This window comes from Sus scrofa, chromosome 2, assembly GCF_000003025.6.
Source record: "Sus scrofa isolate TJ Tabasco breed Duroc chromosome 2, Sscrofa11.1, whole genome shotgun sequence".
NCBI classification, from domain to species: Eukaryota; Metazoa; Chordata; class Mammalia; order Artiodactyla; family Suidae; genus Sus; species Sus scrofa.
In genome coordinates this window covers 134,800,217-134,822,184 of record NC_010444.4, presented here as the reverse complement: position 1 = coordinate 134,822,184, position 21,968 = coordinate 134,800,217, and the positions used below count along the sequence as shown (strand labels likewise).

At 40.6% G+C, this 21,968-nt stretch overlaps 1 protein-coding gene across 2 annotated transcripts in view; it reads right to left on the bottom strand.

The window, feature by feature from the left end:
• The window catches only part of SLC22A5 (solute carrier family 22 member 5), a 186,835-nt gene that overhangs the window by 25,391 nt on the left and 139,476 nt on the right, over positions 1–21,968 (bottom strand). The window contains exon 12 of one of the 2 annotated variants that reach the window (XM_021085423.1): positions 9,025–9,165. The exons of the other annotated variant lie outside the window; for it this stretch is intronic. Coding sequence (XP_020941082.1) covers positions 9,025–9,165 — 141 coding nt within the window. The remainder of the gene's footprint in view (positions 1–9,024; positions 9,166–21,968) is intronic. 2 annotated transcript variants of the gene reach the window in all.

The window sequence follows — 21,968 nt, the reverse complement described above, 5'->3', positions numbered from 1 at the left end:
TTTTCTATGTAAGTTCTGTTCTAACCAGAAAATCACAGTGGAGTTTAGGTTTTCCAAATGTCACTGTCAGTTCAGACCTCCTATGTATCAATTTTTGAAGAGTCTGAGTATCTCCTTTACCAGTGCATGGTTATTCTGATGGATGGCTCTGGGTTGCTTTGGTAAAGAACTGAGGAGAGTTTATTGCATATACACACAGTGGGGCTGTAGGATTCTCCTGTTTAATAAATGGACAGGGGGTTATGAACTCCCTTAGATCTGGGAAATGGATGAAGGGTCTGATTTTCCACTGGAGGGCTGATTTTAGGCCTCTATGCACAAGCTCTTGATTTTATCTGACTACATATACAGGTGGCCCTCCTTATCCATGAATATCCTCGAGATGTGAACCTGCGGATAGAGAGGGCCAACTGTACGACACCATTTTTTAGGAGGAATTCGAGCATCCCTGAGTTTGGTTAACCAATGGGTCCTGTAACCAATTCCTTGCCAATAATGAGGGAAGACTCTACGTTGAATAGCATGCTGATTTGCTTCTCCTGCCTCTGGGTACAACTTACTGTAATAACCCTTACTATAAATCCATGAAGGTCGAAGATCCAGGCACTGTGACTGCCACTACAGCCATGCTGCTGACTATCGTAATTATGCCCATCTTGCCTCTGATGATTAAATGCCCCCAACCTGACCTCCGTGGGATCCCATCACGCCCACATATCCTGGGGAGCCCAGGTCATTGGCAGCATCCCCCACCGTCAGCCCAGCTTGAATATCCACTACCAAGCTATGCAGTGATGCCTGTTTCTCCTCACCAGGGCATCCCTTGCTATGTTAGTGAAGGAGTGTTCTCTGAGCCCTCTAGGGAACATAGTCAGAGCTTCAACACTTTGGAAAGGAAGTACTGGCATCTCCATTTCATACCCTGTAGGCCACCATCTGAGTCAGATTTCAAAGAGCCATTCCAGCAAAATGTCAAGATGGGCTCTAGGTGTCCTTGCCAAAACTTTAAATCTTGAGTCACAGTGAGTAGCCACCACATCAATGAATTCAACCCTACTCAGACCTATGTTCCTCTTGACAGCTTCAGGTCCACTGTGCTCTGCATTCTTTTTTTTTTTTTTTTTTTTTGCCATTTCTTGGGCAGCTCTCTCGGCATATGGAGGTTCCAAGGCTAGGGGTCGAATCGGAGCTATAGCCACCAGACTACGCCAGAGCCACAGCAACGCAGGATCTGAGCCGCGTCTGCAACCTACACCACAGCTCACAGCAACACTGGATCCTTAACCCCCTGAGCAAGGCCAGGGATCGAACCTGAAACCTCAAGGTTCCTAGTTGGATTCGTTAACCACTGAGCCACAATGGAAACGCCTGTGCTATGCATTCTGTCGGTACACATTAATGAGCCCCTGCAGGTCTTACACTCCCCTGCCAAAGCTTTATGTCAGTTGTAAAGCTACTGTCCTTCAGCTGCAAACCTACCTTCCCTACTCTGCTGGAACCCAGTTCTCCTTTGCCGGCTGCTTCTCTGCTAGAATCTACCTGCAGCAGGTGCTAAACTAGGAGGCTGCAGGGAGAAGAAGGGGCTTGCTCCTTCCTGTTTGCTTCCCAGTCATTGTTTTTCTTTCCTCCTCCCGTCTTTGATATTTCTATGCCTGGTTCTAAGGTTAACCCTGACAGCAGTTTGTTCCAGGAACAACAACTGACTAGAGTGTGCAGTTTTTCTGACATTCATAGAATCTCAGCAACCTCATTTCCCTCTGAGACGCCAGCATCAGACAATTAGCACCCCCCCAGAGGTCTGGATCCCATTCCCAATTCTGATCTCAGAAACACTACCACTAGTAGGGCAGTGCCCCTTCCTCAGAGATCTGAGTCTCAGGCCCCCCAAGTCTCTAGGTTTTTGTATTTTTAGCCTCTTCCCTTTGCTCCTCAGCCATTGGGGTGGTAGCTGCCTTCCACGGTTGTTCCCTTCATAAAATACCTTATTGTTCCCTTTTGCCTCTCCAGTTCTCTAATACCTGCTTAACAATTATTTACATTCAATTATCTCTATTGAAGTAACTGGTATATGGCACAATATTGTAAATCAACTGTAATTTTAAAAATAAAGAAAAAAAAAAGAAAGTTAATAGTATAGGAAGTCCTTGGTGGCCTAGCAGGTTGGGGATCCCGCATTGTTGCTGTTGTGCTCAGGTTGCTGCTGTGGCTTGGGTTCGATCCCTGGCCTGGGAACTTCTGCATTTTATATATATAGTAACTGGTATAGTTTCTGTCTCCTGATTGGGCCCTAATTGACACAGGTTATCTGAGATATGACTCTGATTAGTGGCCTGGAGACAATGAGGGGTGTTGAGGGACGGTCATGAGGACAACAAATGTCACTGTGTGAAGCACATGTTTCAAAGAAATGATAAGCCTATCTCCAGCAAGCAAAAGCTACTCTGCTCTGGTAAGTGGGGAAAGGGCTGAGGATGCCAGTTAAGGAGGCTTCAGAAGAAAGGGTTTCAGGAGTCTCAGGTTTTCCCACCAAAATTTCCTATCCCAGATCTCATTATTTCCTATAAGATCCCCAACTTTGCCTAAGAAGAATGTCAAAAGTATGCACTATTCTCCCTTGAAGCTCTACAAAGACCTGCAAATCATCAGACCCTGAGCTTAATTTTCAGCTCAGTCTGCCCTGCAGCTATAGGAGGTAAAGGTCTCCTTTAAAGTTGTATAGACATCTTCAAGTATTCAGAGCATATCTTATTGGAATGAGATGCCCTGAGCTTGTCATTCTCTTTTAGTAAGGTCTCTAGTGGTTTCAGAAGAGTCAGTGTACGCTGCTGTCCCTGTAATTTACATGGTAAAATGTTTCCCATAAATCCCAGCCACTTTACCTGCCATTGCCTTGACCTCCATCTGCCCTTCATCCAAATTAACCAGAGTTTAAAGCTTAAGAAATCTCGGAGTCACTGTGTGTCAGAAGTTATTGCCAACCTACTTATTCTCAGCGATAGGTTCCTATTGTTTTAGAGAGCTGAGCAATCCAACTTACAAATTTAATCCCAAGTGTTCATTATACCTGATACCAACTGTCATAGCTCAGGTCTCAGAAAGCAGAGCCTGAGGCAAGGATTAAAGTGCTGACACTTTATAGAGGAGTTATAAGCCTAGGTTGCTGAGGCTGAGGAAAAGGGGGAAATGAGGGAAGAAAGATGTACAGCAATGTCAGGTGATAGACTGGCCAAAACTTCACTCCAAGGCAGGAAGAAAGAGCAAGTCTCAGGAGGTATGTTTGCTAGTCACACAGATTGCTCCAGAAGGGTTGAAAGGAGAAAGTAGACCTGAGAACAGTGCTGAGAAAGGGCAAAGGAGAGGGGCACTGATATGCTAGGTTCCCTTTTCTCTCCCCTACCCCATTGGTCAAGGTTTACTCCACAGGAGCTTACTTCCCCGAACTTCTGAACTACATCACCTAGTCACTGGTGGCCACATAAGAAGCCAGACCTCATTCCACACAGTGTGACACTTCATCTATATCTGCAAGTGAAAGGGAGAAACTCTGAAAAGGTACACAAAAATGTACCCAATACAAACAGGAATTCTCAAAACTGATGCAAGAAGACAAAGGAAATTGGAAGGGTTCTGTAATTATTAAAGACATTGAGCGAATCATGTAAAGTCTCCCCACGAAGAATACACAAAGGCTGACCAGACAGATTTATAGGTCTTTCCAAACTTTCAAATAACATGTACTTCCACACATACATAAACTTTTACAAAAAAGAAAATGGAATATTTTTGATTTTATGAAGCTAATTTATATTATAATAAAATCAGAGGGGGCTGTATAAGAATAGAAAATTAGGAGTTCCTGTTGTGGCTCAGTGGTAACGAACCTGACTGGTACCCATGAATATGTGGGTTCGATCCCTGGCCTCACTCTGTGGGTTAAGGATTCAGCATTGCCATGTGCTGTGGTGCAGGTTGCAAACACAGCTCGGATCTGGTGTTGCCATAGTTGTGGTGTAGGCCGGCACCTATAGCTCTGATTTGACCCCTAGTCTGGGAATTTCCATATGCTGCAGGTGCAGCCCTAAAAAAGATTAAAAAAAAAAAAGAATAGAAAATTACAATCCTATACTTACTCATGAACATGGATGCCAAAATCTATAAATGAAAATATTATCAGTTTAAAGCCAGCATGTATAAAAAGATATTACATAATAAACCAAGTTGAGTTTATTCCAGGAATTCAAGATTCAACATTAGAAAATCTATTAATGGCAACAGAAATAAAAGCAAAAATAAACCAATGGGACCTAATCAAACTGACAAGCTTTTGAAATCATAAAAGAAACAAAAAGACAACCTACAGAATGGGAGAAAATAGTTTTAAATGATGCAACTGACAAGAACTTCATCTCTAAAATATACAAACAACTTATACAACTCAACAGAAAAAAAATCAACAACCCAATTGAGAAATAGACAAAAGACTTGAATAGACATTTCTCCAAAGAAGATATACATATGGCCAATGAGCACATGAAAAAATGCTCAACATCACTGATTATTAGAGAAATGCGAATCAAAATTACTATGAGATACCACCTCACACCAGTCAGAATGGCCATCATTAATAAGCCCACAAATAACAAATGCTGGAGGGGATGTGGAGAAAGGGGAACCCTCCTGCACTGTTGGTGGGAATGTAAATTGGTACAACCACTATAGAAAACAGTATGGAGGTACCACAGAAAACTATATATTGAAATACAATATGAACCAGAAATCCCACTCTTGGGCATATATCCGGACAAAAATTTTCTTGAAAAAGACACATGCACCCATATGCTCACTGCAGCACTATTCACAATAGCCAAGACAGGGAAACAACCTAAATGTCCATCGACAGATGAATGGATTAAGAAAATGTGGTATACGGAGTTCCCTTAGTGGCCAGTGAAAACAAATCCGACTAGGAACCATGAGGTTTGATCCCTGGTCTTGCTCAGTGGGTTAAGGATCCGGCGTTGCCGTGAGACGTGGTATAGGTCACAGATGCAGCTCAGATCCCAAGTTTTTGTGGCTCTGGCGTAGACCTGCAGCTATAGCTCTGATTAGACCCTTAGCCTGGGAACCTCCACTTCAGATGCAGCCCTAAAAAGACAAAAGACAAAAAGAAAAAAGAAAAAGAAAATGTGTTATTTGTACACAATGGAATACTACTCAGCCATAAAAAAGAACAGACTAATACCATCTGCAGGAACATGGATGGAACTGGAGACTCTCATGATAAGTGAAGTAAGTCATAAAGAGGAAGACAAATACCATATTATATCACTTATATCTGGAATCTAATATATAGCCCAAATGAACCTTTCCACAGAAAAGAAACTTATGGACTTGGAGAACAGACTTGTAGTTGCCAAGGGGGAGGGGGAGGGAGTGGGATGGACTGGGAATCTGGGGTTAATAGATGCAAACAATTGCCTTTGGAATGGATAAGCAATGAGATCCTGCAGTATAGCACTGGGAACTATCTAGTCACTTATGATGGAGCATGATGGAGGATAATGTAAGAAAAAGAATGTATATATGCATGTGTGACTGGTCACCTTGGTGTACAGTAGAAAATTGACAGAATACTGTAAACCAGCTATAATGGAAAAAATCAAAATCATTAACAAAAAAGAAAATATATTAATTTACCACGTTAGCTAAAGAGATAAATCACATTATATCAATGAAAAAAACTATTACTGAAGTTTAAAATCCTTTTAGCAAAGTTGAAATAGAAACCTCTTTCTTTAAGCTGATAAGATTACAGCAAATACTGTGCTCAATAGTGATACATCAAAAGCAACCCTTTGAAAGCAGGGACAGTATAAGAATGCCAGCAGGACCACCATATGTGCAATGCACAATCCCAGAAAGCACCATTTACATCATAGACATTGTAGATTTGAATATGTATCATGATGATTTCCTACCAGATAGAAGTAAAGTATCTTGAGAAAGAGGCTTTTTCTTCCAATTTGCACAAAAACTTTACATGGGCCAGTGGTGGCCCTGGATAACACTCATTCTATTTGTATTAGAAACTGTGGCTGAATGTCCTGGACTTTGCAATAAGATTTTTTAAGTAGTACTAATAAACATGAGGATTGTAATAGAAGACAGTCAAGAGACATGCCTGCATGCAGCAGCCTTGCAAGGAGAGAGCTGGGAGAACATGTGCCCTGACTCTACCAAGCTCCTGCCTTTTGACCGCCAACCCAATGGGGAGCCCTGAGCAAATAAGTCATTAATGTAGTCCAGACAGGCCTGCTTCCCAGGAAACAAAAAAGACTAAAGAAGGGGTGGGAGCGGGTCTGAAGGTGCAAACAGGAGTTCTCCAGCACCGACAGAAGGATTTCATAAATAAACCCACAGAGTATAGATGGTTAAGGAAAAGATTAATGTCGGAAATATTCCTCAAATTTACCATAAAGAATGAAAAGATAAGTCACAAACTAAGACAAATATTTGTACCACGTATAAAAGACAAAAGATTCATTTCCAGAATGTGTAATAAAGTCCTCATATTCATTAAGAAAAAGATAAATAACCCACTAGAAAAAAAAAAAAAGGTAAATGACATGAATAAGCATTTCTCAGAACAGGAAATACAGACAGCCAGTAAACACATAAAGAGATGCTCAACCTTGTTAGTAGTCAGGGGAAATGCAAAATTCAACCACAATGAGATAACATTCACACCCACCAGACTGGCAAAAACGAAAAAGTTAGCTATTACAAGTCTTGCCCAGGATGTGAAGTAAAAGGAATTCTTACACAATGTCAAGTATAAGTGTAAGCGGGACAGTCAACTGTTACTTTGGAAATGTAGTGCCTAGTAAGACTGAAGATGCACGTACTCTTTGACCCAGACTTTCAAGCGACTATGTATTCTAAAGAAATTCTTGCACGTGTATATCAGAAGCTGTAAGCAAGGATGTTCATAACAGCCCTGAGGTTTTATTTTAGATTTACAGAGAAATTGTGAGGAGAGAACAGAGAGTACGCCATACCCAGTTTCCCTATTATTACATCTTATATAAGTAATGTACATTTGCTACATGGATGAACCAACACTGATATGTTAGGATTAATTAAATTTTCTACCTTACTCAGATTTCCTTGTTATTTATCTAATGTCCTTTTTGCATCATTGTTTTAACAGCTAAAATGGGTGGGGGTGTAAATATCCCTAAGCAGATAAATTGTGGTTTATTCATTCACCAGTTTACAGTAAAGCAAGTACAGAAGAGTAAATGAATGGACAGCTACATGGGGTGACACGGATGAGTCTGGAAACATTTTGTTCAGCAAGAAAGTCAGTTTTAAATACATCCAACATGATTCCATTTATGAAGAGTCAAAAATCAGTGAAATATAGTTCCCACTATGGCACAGTGGGTTAGGATCTGGCAAGGTGTGGCTCGGATTTGATCCAAGGCGGGGAACTTCCACATACTGCAGGCGAGGCCAAAAAAAAAAAAAAAAAAATCAGCAAAATACAATCATATACAACTTGGGGATATTTACTTATGTGAAAAAACTATAAAGAACATCAAAGAAACAGTTAACCAAAAAATTAATATAGTGATTACCCCTGGTGGGGAGGGAATAGATGCTGTGGAAGAGAGACCTTCATCGTGCAGTGTCTTCAAAGGTGGTGAGACTAAGAGTTTTTATTCTGTTAAACTTTAAACTGTGCATGTACATTATGTTTGATTTTGTAAGTATGTTTCATAAGAATAATTTTATCTTTTTGCCTTTTTTTCTTGAGCCACTCCCGTGGCATATGGAGGTTCCCAGGCTAGGGGTCGAATCGGAGCTGTAGCCGCTGGCCTACACCAGACAGTTTGGGCTCAGTGAGCCACTCCCAGAATCATGGGAGATTTTTCTCTTGATTCAGGGAACTCTTCATCATTCAAATCCCCAGATGCTAGGAAAGGGGCTGCCTTGCCTTCAGGCCTATCTGAGGCTCTCAGTCTCTGGCCTCTCTGTGAGCTCTTTCTGCACAGTCACTGCTCCAGCTCTTGGTACTGTGGTGTATCTGATTACTTTGATTGCTTTGTAACTAGGGCCTGGGTGTATTTCACTTTTTTTTTTTTTTTTGTCTTTTTTTTTTTCACCTTTTCTAGGGCCATAACCATGGCACATGGTGGTTCCCAGGCTAGGGTGGAATCAGAGCTGTAGCCGCCAGCCTACACCACAGCCATAGCACCGCGGGATCCGAGCCTCGTCTGTGACCTACACCACAGCTCATGGCAACGCTGGATCCTTAACCCACTGAGCAAGGCCAGGGACCAAACCCCCAACCTCATGGTTCTTAGTCAGATTCGTTAACCACTGAGCCACAACGGGGACTCCCATAAGAATAATTTTAAAGCTCTCATACTCTTGCTCTTTTTTCCCCCTTAAAGCATATTTTCCACACAGTCCTCATCCTCCAGAATTCTGGCTTAAGGGAAAAGATGATGCGTTAGAATTAGAAGAAACAGGAACCCCAGCCCTCCATGCCCAAACCAAAGAAGTGTGATTATGTCTCTTATCATCCTTTCAAACCCCACCATACATCATGATGCTTCCTGTTTCTCAGAAGCTGAAAAAGGTGCTGACATAATGTAATGAGTGGGAAGTGAAGCCGTTTACACAGATCCACCCGGAACCCTGGCTATCACCCCACTGGACAGGCTGGACCCTCAGCTGTGGTCAGGAGCAAAGGCCAAATCCCGGCACCTCGTTGGGAAATAACGCCAAGTTTGAAAAGTCATGGAGCTGGTGATTCTCACCAAAAGAGCGAGCAAGGCTGCTGGCACCTGCCCCCAAAGCAGCCTTCTGCCACAGCGACAGCACTGCTGGGCTCTGAGCAAGGACTCCAGCTGGGACCTGGGGACATCTGCCCTCACTGTGCCCTCAATTCCTCTACATCCAACTGTTGCTTGTCTAGCCATGTGCTTGTTTATCCATTACCCAGAAAACACTTACCAAGCACCTGTGATGTACCGGGTATGGTTCTCAGCACTGACAACATGGCAGGAAGCAGGACACAGGCCTGTTCTAGCAGCATCACACCAGCAGAGGGGTCAGCCAACAAGCAAACAAAACAGTTACAAACTGTGGTAAGTGCTGTCCAGAAAAAAAACAAACAAAGGTAGAAGAAAATAACCACATGTCAAGGTGTGAGCATGAAAGTCAGGTTACTTGAGTTCAAATTCTACTGCGTCTTCTTTGGGCAAGTTAACTAACCTTTCTAGGCCTCAGTTTCCCTTTCTATAAGTTGGAAGTGATATTCAAACCTACTTATAGAGTTGAATAAACATTTATTCTTTCAAAAAATATTACCGAGCATCTTTACGTGCCAGGCACAAAGGATTAATAGTGAAGATGACAAGCAAGGCCTTGCCCTCGAGCTGTTTACACCATAGTGGAAGAAGTCACTGAATTTCTGAAAGGCCATTTCAGATAGTGATAAGGGCTCGGTTCTGATGTGACAGAGGGAGACAGGGGTGTACTGGGGAGCATGGGCCACCTTATGTGTCAGGGGAGGCCTCGGTGCTAATGATGAGAAAGAACCAGCTGAGAGAAGGCTGAGAGAAAAGACAGCCAAACAGAGGTAATAACCACAGGAAGATAGAGATGGATAGAGCACATTAGCTGGGAATTAGGAGTCAAGTCCAGAGAGAGAAGAAAGGGCCCATTCAGGCCTTGGAGGGGACTTGGCATTTCTTCTACTACGGGAAGTCGCTGAAGGTTTAAAGCAGAGGAGGGACACTCTCTGACATGTTCTTAAAAGATCTCTTGGGAGTTCCCTGGTGATCTAGTGGTTAAGAGTCAGTGCTTTCACCGCTACAGCCTGGGTTTGATCCCGGGTTTGGAAACTGGGATCCCACATCAAGACTCTGAACACCACAGCCAAAATCAAAAAAAGAAAAAGAAAACAGACAAACTCAACACTCCTGCATCTCTGTGGAAACAGATGAGGGTATTAATGTTTAACCAAGGAAGTAAGCCTATTGCTCTAGCGTTGGTGGCTTGAACTTGGGTCTGTGTGTGATACACGGTACAGGGTGAGAGGGTACAGGGTGAAAGGTGATACAGGGTACAGGGTGATGGGCTGAAGGCGGCGGGATCTCACTATGCAGGGCTTTTAGTGGGTTCCTTCTCTGTCCTCTCCCACCCCCTGCAGCTTCTTACCTGCACTTGAGATTCATATCTGATTTTTGGAAAAGCTCTTCCCTCTTTGAATTCCACAATTTCTGCAGGTGGTGGGGGCTCCCTGGACCTGGGGTCTCTGCCTCCTTTCTCCCTACCTGCTACCTCATGGCCCTGGAACCCTCTCATGTAACTCAAATGTCTGAGACCTGGATGAGTAGGCTCCAACTCTCATCTGAACAAGTGCAGCCTTTGCTAAGGCAGCTGCATGTCCCAGGGGCCTTGTGTTTGCATGACCACCACTGGGTCCCTGCTCCTGCTTACTGTGATCCATCCAGATACTCTATGAGTGCTGCTCCTGGAATGCAGCGCTTTCTACTGAATCCTAGTCACACAGCAAAGCTGACCCTGACAGAGGCAATCTCAAACTGAGAATTAGTGTTCCTAGTCTTAGGGCCTCACCCACGGCATATGGAGGTTCCCAGGCTAGGGGTCCAATCAGCTGCTGGCCTACGCCAAAGCCACAGCAAGGCCAGATCGGAGCCACGTCTGCGACCTACACCACAGTTCACAGAAACGCTGGATCCTTAACCCAGTGAGCGAGGTCAGGGATTGAACCCTCATCCTCATGGGTCCTAGACGGGTTTGTTAACTGCTGCGTGATGGGAACTCCGTGTTCCCGGTCTTTGAAGTCCTGTGGCCACCCCTTTAAGGTGGATTTTCCTCTTCTCCATTTTGCCTTCCTCTTGTACCATTTTGCCAGCTCCCTTCTTTTCTCACCCAATTCCAGTTCATTTCTAATACAGAGCACTTTCTTAGCCCTTTTGTGATCTCAGCTCCCATGTTCACCTGGAAACCGAGGGTCTCAGCTCCCTGGCTCCCCCTACTGCCTGATCTAGGTATTTCCCCAAGAATTCCTACTCGAGCTAGATTCTGTGACTGGCTGCAGGGCTGCCAGTGAAACCCCTAAACATATAGTGACCCCAAGAGTTTAAGGTGCTTAAGCCATATCAGAAAACAAATGAAGCCCGTCTGACACGGAAGCTCAGACTGAAGGAAGCCAAGCTCTGTTTACTGTGCCTTGGATGAGGGACAGTGTTCTGGGATGTTCACATGCCCCACCACTGCCCTCTGGTGGCTGATAGATGTTAATTCCAAAACCCACTGTCGCCACCTCTGAGGTGAAGCACTGGCTTTCCCCACTCTGAGCGCAGTGGCTCACTCGCCAGGAGCGGACAGAGCCAAGACCTTCTCAGACTGAGTTCCGTCTTCTGGCTTGGACCGAGCCATTAGAGTCTCAGCAGTGGTCAGGTGGGACCCTGAGCTTGGAAGATCTGGAGATCACCCATCCTCTGTCTCAAGTCCTTCTCTTGACTACTCCATGTCTCACAGCTTCTTGCTCCCCACCCTAATCATGGGCCCAGTGGGCAGCAAGAACAAACCCAGGAGAATGGATGTAGGGATGATGCGTGTAACGGCTCATTCTCCACTTCCTCCCGCCTTCTCATCCTGCCTCTAGTGCAGCAATCTGTGGCTCTTAAAATAGCTTCCCACATAACTACCTCCCTACTTTCCCACCTCCAGCCCCCAAGTGACAACTTTTCTTGTTCGCCCACTGGCCTTGGTTCCTCAAATCTGCACTTGTTGTCACAATACTGGCCTAGTTGTCAAGAGCCCCAGCTCTGACACCAGTGAACTCTTGGAGGTTCTCATATTCCCATCCGTAACTTAAATGGGGCGCTCCTGGACGTAGGAAGTAACTAGTGGGATGAGAAGGTACCCAAACATACTTAGGACTATGGTGTCCTGACCCGGGGTGGCAGTTGTAAATATATGCATACATGCATGATGTAAATATATGTGTACACTTACAAATGCATAAAACAAAATCCTCTCAGACGTATCCTTGGTCAGTTGGGGATATGTTATTTGATGGCCTTGGTGTCATTTATTTGCCAGGTGGGAACTTTAATTATCCATTTTCCATAGATCAGGAAAGTGAGGTTTAGAGAGGTCAGGTAACTTGCTCAGAGTCACATAGCTTGTGGGTGGTATGTTTTGATACAGCATGAGGACAAAAGATAAGGACTAGGAGGGCATTTTGAAGAGTTTTCTCGAGTGCTCAGCTTTACCATCAACTGGTCCTGTAATTTCTGTTGCTCAGGCTGTGGATGCAAAGTCTAAACAGTATGAGCAGTAACCAGCTACAAGGAGGATTTCTAAGTTGGATGGGGGTTGGGGTAAGGGGGGGTGTTCCAGCTTTGGGCTCCCACACTTTTTGTTCCTGTAACTCTGGGTTACAAAACTGTCTATTTCCTTGTCACTGGCTCCTGTGCTCCTTGAGGGCAACCCGTGTATTTTCTATTACAGCTTTACTGAGGTACAATTAACACAGGAGAAACTGGACTTAGTTACAGTGTACAATTTATTACCTTTGGGATATGTATGCACCTGTGAAACACTTACCAAAATCAAGATAGTGAACAGATCAATTACCCTCAAAAAATTCCATCCTGCCACTTAGCAATCCCTTCCTCCACTTTTTTTTTTTTTTTTGGCTCCCTACCCCTTGACAATCCCAGATCTGTTTTCTATCACTACAGATTAGTTTGCATTTTCTAGAATTTTATAAAAATGGGATCATCCTCAGCCTGATTTCTTTGATCCAACAGAATTATTCTGATATTTGTCCATATTGTGTTTTTTGTTTTGGGGTTTTTTTGTTTGTTTGTTTGTTTTGTTTTTTTGGTCTTTTGTCTTTTTAGGGCCGCAACCATGGCACATGGAGGTTCCCAGGCTAGGGTCGAATCAGAGCTGTAGCCGCCGGCCTACACCACAGCTACAGCAACGTGGGATCCGAGCCGCATCTGTGACCTACACCACAGCTCATGGCAATGCTGGATCCTTAACCCACTAAGCAAGGTCAGGGTCAAACCCGTGTCCTCATGGATACTAGTTGGGTTCATTAACCACTGAGCCACCACAGGAATTCCAGATATTTGTCCATATTGTATGTATCAATGTAGTTGACCCTTGAAAACATGGGCTTGAATTGCATGGGTCCACTTTAATGCAAATTTTTAAGAATAAATTCATATATGTGCTGTAAATTTTCTTTTCTGAATAACATTTTATTTTTTCTAGGTTACTTTATTCTAAGAACACAGTGTATAATACATATAGAAAAGATGTATTAATCAACTGTTTATGTTAACTGTAGGCTTCCAGTCAACAGTAGGATATTAGTAGTCAAGTTACGGGGCAGTCAAAAGTTATAATCAGATTTTTGACTGCATGGAGAAATCAGAAAGAATCCTTAACCCCGTCATTGTTCAAAGGACAACTGTAGTTTATTCCTTGTTTGATTTTTTGTTGTTGTTGTTTCTTTTTTAGGGCTGAAACTGCAGCATATGGAAGTTCCTAGGCTGGGAGTCGAATCAGAGCTGCAGCTGCAGGCCTACACCCTAGCCACAACAACACCAGATCTGATCCGCATCTGTGAACTATGCTGCAGCTTACAGCAACATCAGATACTTAACCCACCAAGTGAGGCCAGGGATTGAACCTGCATCCTCACGGACACAGTGTCAGGTTCTTAGCCCACTGAGCCACAACAGGAACTCCCTATTTTATTTTTAAATTAACATACAGTAAAAAAAAATTTTTGGTGAATAGCTCTATGAATTTTAACATGGGTACAGATTTGAATAACCAACATCCAGAATCAGAATACAAAACAAAAATTCCTCAATGCTGTCTCCAGCTTCCTCCACCCCGAATCTCTGGGAAATTATGATCTGGTCTCCATCAACATAGTTTTCTCTTCAAGAATGCCACATTGATGGAATCAGGCAGTATGTAGCCTTTTGAGACCAGCTTCTTTTACTCAGTATGACTAAGAAATTCACCTAAATCATGTGTCCATTTATTTCTCTTTCTCTCTGTTTTTCCCTTCCCTCCTTCCCTTTTCCCCCTCCCTCCCTTCTTTCTTTTTCTTTTGAAGAGCAGTATTTCATTGCATGGATGTATGAATTTCCTTATCCATTCACTTGTTGAATATTTGAGTTGCTCCCAATATTTGACAATTATAAATAGACCTGCTATAAACATTAGTGTACAGGTATTTATGTGAACATACATCTTCTTTTTCTTTTTTCTTTCTTTTTTTTTTTTTTTTTTGTCTTTTTTCTTTTGTCGTTTGTCAAAAGGGCCACACCAGCAGCATATGGAGGTTCCCAGGCTAGGGGTCAAATCAGAGCTCTTGCTGCCAGTCTACACCACAGCCACAGCAATGCCATATCCAAGCTGCGTCTGCAACCTACACCACAGCTCACAGCAACACTGGATCCTTAACCCGCTGAGCGAGGCCAGGGATTGAACTCAGAACCTCATGGTTCCTAGTCAGATTCGTTTCCACTGCACCACGATGGGAACTCCACATCTTCATTTTTATGGGATAAATATGTATATAAATATGTATAAGTAGGATCACAGGATCATATAATAAATGTATGTTTAACTTTCTAAGAAACTGCCAAATTGTTTTCCCAAGTGGCTGTACATTTTATATTTCCGTCTGTAATGTATGACAACTCCAGTAGCTCTATCTCCTCACCAACACTTGGTCTTGCCAATATTCTTTATTTCAATCATTCTAATACATGTGTAGTGGTATCTCATCATAGTTTTAATTTGCACTTACCTAAGAGTTAATGATGTTGAAATATTTGCATTTAATGTAATTATTGATATGTATGGCTTAAGTCTGCCATTAAATTTTTTTTGTTTTCTCATTTCTTTTGTTTTCTTTTCTCTGCCTTCTCAATTCTTTATGTAATTTAGACATATGTCTTTTATCCAATATGGGCTTTCATATATTTTTAAGTCTCAAGTCTATGGCTTAACTTTTGCCAGTCTCTCTCTTTTTTTTTTTTTTTTTTTTTTTTTGTCTTTTTTGCTATTTCTTTGGGCCGCTCCCACGGCATATGGAGGTTCCCAGGCTAGGGGTCTAATCGGAGCCGTAGCCACCAGCCTACGCCAGAGCCACAGCAACGCAAGATCCGAGCTGTGTCTGCAACCTACACCACAGCTCACGGCAACGCCGGGTCCTTAACCCACTGAGCAAGGGCAGGGACCGAACCCGCAACCTCATGGGTCCTAGTCGGATTCGTTAACCACTGCGCCACGACGGGAACTCCCCAACTTTTGCCATTCTCGATGATGCCTTTTGAAAAGCAAAAGTTTTATATTTTGAGGTCTAATTTGTCAAATTTTCATTATGGATTATACTTTTGGTATCGTAGTTCAGAAATCTTTGCTTAATCTCAGGTCACAAAGATATTCTCTTATGTTTGCTTCTAAATATTTCAGAGCTTTAGCTCTCACAATTATGTCTATGAAAAATTTTGAGCAAAATTTTGTGTGTTATGTGAGGTAATTATATGAATTCTTCTTCATGCATGTAGATATTCAATTGTCCTAGCACCGTTTGTAGAAAATACAACTGAAATGCCCTGGAATTTTTATTAAAAATAAGTTGATAGGCATTTCCTGGTGGCCTAGCAGTTAAGGATTTGGTGTTATCACTTCTGTGGCTCAGGTTTGGTCCCTGACCTGGGAACTCCCCCATGCTGCAGGTGCGGCAAAAAAAAAAAAAAAAAAAAAAAAAAGAACCGACAATAAATGTAATGGTTTATTTTAGTACTCTCAATTCTGTTTCAAATATTTACATATAAATTTGGATATGGATATATATTTATCTTTGTGTCAATACCACACTATTTTGATTACTGTAGCATTATAGCAACTTTTAAAATTTTTATTTTTTTTGTTGAGTTATATTTGAAGCACAAGATTGTATAAATTTACGGTATATAGTATATTGCTTTGATACATTTATATTACAATATAATTGCCATAGTAGCATTAGCTGTCGCCTCTGCCGATTAATGCTCATGATACAGTTTTGCTGTCCATAATCACTGGCCTGTATATTAGGTCTCCAGGACTTACTTATCTATTAGTTACAAGTTACAACCTTAAACAACATCTCTCTCATTCCCCTACTTTCCCTCACCAGCTAGGCCCCAGTAACCACCATTGTGCTCTCTGCTTTTACGAGTTCAGGTTTTTTTAATTCCACATATGTGGAAGAAATACTATATAGCACTTGTCTTTCTCTGTTTAACTCATCTTACTTAACATATTGTCCTCAAGGCCCATCCACATTGTTGCAAATGGCAGAATTTTCTTTTTTCTCATAGCTGAATAGCATTACATTGTATAAATATACCACATCTTCTTATCAATTCATTCATTGATGGACACTTGCCATAAACAACTTGGGTCGTTTCCATATCTTGGGTACTGTGAATAATATCGCAATGAACATGAGAGTGTAGTTATCTTTTTGATATCATATCACTTCCTTTGGGTATATACTCAAAACTGTGATTGCTGGATCAAATAGTAGTTCTATTTTTAATTTTTATTTTATTTTATTTTTTTGGTCTTTTTGTCTTTTAGGGCCACACTGGTGGGGCACATGGAGGTTCCCAGGCTAGGGGCTAAACTGGAGCTGTAGCTGCCTGCCTACGCCAGAGCCACAGCAACTTGGTATCTGAGCCGTGTCTGCAACCTACACCACAGCTCACAGCAACGCCAGATCCTTAACCCACTGAGCAAGGCCAGGGATCGAACCCACATCCTCCTGGATGCTAGTCAGGTTTGTTAACCACTGAGCCACGATGGGAACGCCTCTATTTTTCATTTTTTGAGGAGCCTCCATACTTTGTTAATAGTACTAAATCAATCAGTTTACAATCCCACAAACAGTGCACAAAGGTTTCTTTCTCTTTATACCCTCACCAACACTTATTATCTCCAGTCTTCTTGATGGTAGCCATTCTTAGAGGTGTGAAGTTAAATCTCAGTATGGTTTTGATTTGCATTTCCCTACTGACTACTGAGATGCTGAGCATCTTTTCATTTATCTGTTGGCCACTTAGATGTCTTCTTTGGAAAAGTATCTATTTAGTTCTTTGCTCACTTTTCAATTGTTTCACTTTGTTATTGAATTAGATGAGTTCATTATCAATTCTGGGTATTAACTCCTTATCTGATAAAAGGTATGCAAAAAATGTCTCCCATTCTTTAGGTTGTCTTTTCATTTTATTCATTATTTCTTTTGCTGTACCGAAGCTTTAAAGTTTGATTAGACCCCACTTATTGATTTTTTTCTTTTGTTCTTTGTGCTTTTGGTATCATATATAAAACATGATTGCCAAGATCAATGTTGAAGAGAGTCTTCTCTGTTTTCTTCCAGGAGTTTTATAACTTCAGGTTATATGTTTAAGTCTTTGATCCACTTCTAGTTAATTTTTGTGAGAGGTGTATAGTGGGTGTCCAATTTCATTTTTCTGCATGTGGTATTTTTTCCCAACACCATTTGTTTAAAAGTCTATCACTTCCCTATTGTACATTCCTAGCTCCCTTATCAAACATTAGTTGACCATATATGTGGGAATTTAACTCTGCACTCTCTATTCTGTTCTATTGGTTTAAGTGTCTATTTTTATGTCAGTACCATAATGTTTCAATTACCATAGTTTTGCAGTATAATTCAAAACCAAGAAGTGTTATGCCTCTGGTTTTAATCTTATTTCTCATAATTGCTTTGGTTCCACACAAATTTTAGGATTGTTTCTTCTATTTCTGTGAAAAAATGCCATTGGAATTTTGATAGTGATCGCATTGAATCTATAAATGGCTTTGGGTCACGTGGACATTTTAACAATATTCACTCTTCCAGTTCTTGAACACAGCATGTCCTTCCATTTGTTTGTGTCTTCTTAGATTTCTTTCAGCAAAGACTTATAATTTTTCATGGTACATATCTTTCACCTCCTTGGTTAAATTTATTCCTAAGCATTTTATTGTTTTGATGCTACTGTGAATGAGATAGTTTTCTTTATTCACTTTTCAAATGTTTCATTGTTAGTGTATAGAAAAGCAAGTGATTTCTACATTGATTTTATATCCTGCAAGTTTACTAAATTCATTGATTGGATCCGACAGGTTTTTTTAGAGTCTTTGGGATTTTCAATATATAAGATCATGTAATTAGCAAATAGCAAAAATTGTGCTTCTTCCTTTCCAGTTTGGATGCCTTTTCTCACTTTATTTTGCCTGACTACTCCAGTTAGTAATTCCAGTACTATGTTGAGTAAGAGTGATGAGAGTGGGCACCCTTATATTGGTCCTTATGTTAAAGGAAAGGCTTTCAATTTTTTGCCACTTAGTATAATGTTAGCTGTGGGCTGGTTGTATATGGTCTTAATTACACTGAGGTATGTTCTTTCTATACCCAATCTATTGAGGGTTTTATCAGGAAGGGATGTTACTTTTGTCAAATGCCTTTTCTGCATCTATTGAAATGATCACATGGTTTTTTCTTTCACTATATTAATGTGGTATATCACATTTATTGAGTTGCATTTGTTGAACCATCCTCACATCCTATAAGATAAATCCTACTTGGCCATGGTATATAATCTTTCTAATGAATTCTTCAACTCAGTTTGCTAATATTTCGTCTAGAATTTTTACATCTCTGTTCATCAGAGATACTTGTCTATAATTTTCTTTTCTTGTAGTGTGCTTATTTAACTTTGGTACCAGGTAATGCTGGCTCCGTAGAATAAGTTTGGAAGTATTCTCTCCTCTTTGATTTTTGAGAAGAGCTGGAGAAGGACTGGCATTAACTCTTCTTTAAATGTTCAGTAGAATTCTCCCGTGAAGCCATCTTGCTCCAGAGTTTTCTGTATTGGGAGGTTTTTGATTACTCATTCAGCCTCCTTATTTATTACTGGCTTATTCAGACTTGCTGTTTCTTCTTGATTCAGTCTTGGTAGGTTGTATTATTCCAAAAAATTATCCATTTTTCTAGGTTATCTAATTTATTGGTGTTTAATTGTTCATAGTAGTCTCTTATGATCTGTGTTTATGTAGTGTCAGTTTTTTTAATTTTATTTCATTTTTGAATTTATTTATTTGAGCCTTTCTCTTTTTTTCTGCTAGTCTCTCTAAAGATTTGTCAATTTTGTTTACCCTTTCAAAAAAGCAGCTCTTAGCTTCACTGATCTTTACTATTGTTCTCCTAGTCTCTATTTCATTTATTTCTACTCTGATCTTTATTATTTCCTTCCTTCTGCTAACTTCAGGATTAATTTGCTCTTCTTTTTCTAGTTTCTGGAGGTAAAAAACTAGGTTTTTTAATTTGTGATCTAATTTCTTTTTTTGGTTGCACTTGCAGCATGTGGAAGTTTCCAGGCCAGGGATCAAACCTACACCACAGCAGTGACCCAAGCCACTGCAGTGATAACACCAGATCCTTAAACTGCTGAGCCACAAGGGAACTCCTCTAATTTATTAATAGAAACATTTATCACTATAAACTTCCTTCTCAGAACAGCTTTTGCAGTATTCCATAGATCTGGGGAGGTTGTATTTCTATTTTCATTTGTTTTGATATACTCTGTGATTTCTCTTTTGATTTCTTCTTTGACCCATTTGTTGTTCAGGAGTGTGCTGTTTAGTTTCCACAATTTGTAGAATCTACAGCTGTTCTTGTGTTGTTGATTTTTAGTTTTATACCATTATGGTCAAAAAGATTGTTGGTATGATTTCAATTTTCTTAAATTTGCTAAGACTTGTTTTATGTTGTATCATATGATCTACCCTTGAGAATGTTCCATGTGTATTTGAAAAGATAGGTCGAAACAAACAACCACAATTCCTTGAGAATAAAGTCTACTCTGCTTCCTCTGGTACTAAGAACCTACACTGGGAATGCAGGATATTGTTTTAAAAGGCTCTCACAAAGCTTAGGAAAGGGGATTGGGCCTTTCCACAAAATTCTCCTACCAGGATTCAGCATTTTGCTTTGTTTTGGTTTTCTTGATTAAGCATTTCTCTGGTTGCTGTACACTTTTGATAAGTATTCAGAGTTCCAATAAAGTTGATTCTGATAGTTTCCCCAATTTATTTACTGCTTCTGTGTAGGAATGGGATTTTGGAGTTCCCAACTCCACCATTTTGCTGACATCACTCCTAAACCATTTACATTTAACATATTTATTGATGTGGTTGGATTTATGTCCAGGGATTTTTTTTTTTTCTGTTTTCTCTCCCTCTTTTCCCTTTATCCTGAGTATTTTTTGGTTGTTTGAACTTTATTTAGCATTGCATTTAAATGCATCTATTGTGTTTTCAACTACCTCCCTTTTTTTAGTGGTTGCTCTAGGGATTACAGTATACATATTTCCTTTTCAGGTCAGCTTAGAATATATGTTACCATTTTAAACAGAATGTAAAACTTAGCATTATATAGGTTCCTTTACTCTCCCCTCTTTCTATTATAATTTTCTTACATATTACATACACATACACTGAAACACCATGAGAAAAGTTTATAATTTTTGTTTTAACCATAAAATACATTCTAAAGAACTCAAGAGCAGAATAGAATGTTAAATTAACCCAGATTTTCCCATTCTGTTGGTCCTCCTTTGTTCCTGATACTCCAAGTTAACTTTTAGTATCATTTCCCTTCTGTCTGAAGGAATTCTTTTGGAAATTATTTTAGAACAAGTCTCCTGTCAAGAAATTCTCTTACATTTTCTTCATCAGAGAATTTTTTATTTCACTTTCACTCCTGAAGGATATTTTTATTGGATACAGAATTGTGGGTTGATGATTATTTTCTTCTTATATGTTATTTTTTTAATTTAAAAAAGCTTTTTAGCCTGCATGTGGCAAGTGGGAGTTCCCAGCCCAGGGACTGAACCCACACCACAGCAGTGACCTGAACCCCTGCAGTGACAATACCAGATCCTTAACCCACTGCACTACAAGGGAACTCCTCCTCTTATACTTTAAATAGGCGATTCCCAGAGTTCCCACTGTGACTCAGTGTGCTAATGATGTAGCCTGTCTCTGTGGTATTGCAGTTTGATCCCTAGTCTGGTGCAGTGGATTATGGATTGGCTTTGCTGCAGCTATGGTGTAGGTCACAGCTGTGGCATAGGTTACAGATGTGGCTCTCAGATTTGATCCCTGGCTCAGGAACAGCCTTAGCCACAGGTGCAGCCAAGAAAAAAAAGATGTGATTTTACTTCCTCCGAGTTCTCCACAATGAGATTTTTTCTTCTGGCAGATATATTTATATCTATTTATTTATCTATGTGTATGTGTAGTGAAATATGCATATCCATATATTTAAAATATGTATATTTTATATATTCATGCACACATGTGTATAATATATAATGAAATACATAGTGAAATATACACATGTGTGTGTTGTGTGTGTGTGTGTGTTACTGTTTTCAACAGTTTCATTAACAATGCATGTAGGCATGAATCTCTTTGGTTTATCTTTGGGGCTTGCTGAGATTTTTGAATCTGTAAACCTGTGTCATTTGCCAAATTTTGGAATTTTTCAGTCATTATTTCTTCAAATTTTTTATCTTCACCGCATTCTTTCTCCTCTCCTTATGGAACTCCAATGACATAAATGTTAGATTTTCTGGTATTGTCTTTGAGGCTCTATTCATTCTTTTTTCAGTGTAAATCAGATTGGATCATTTGTATTGGCTTATCTTCAAGTTTACTTACTGACTGACTCCTCTGTTACCTCTATGCTATTATTGAGCTTCTCTAGTGAGTATTTTTTTTTTTTTTGGTCTTTTGTCTTTATAGGGTTGCACCCGAGGCAT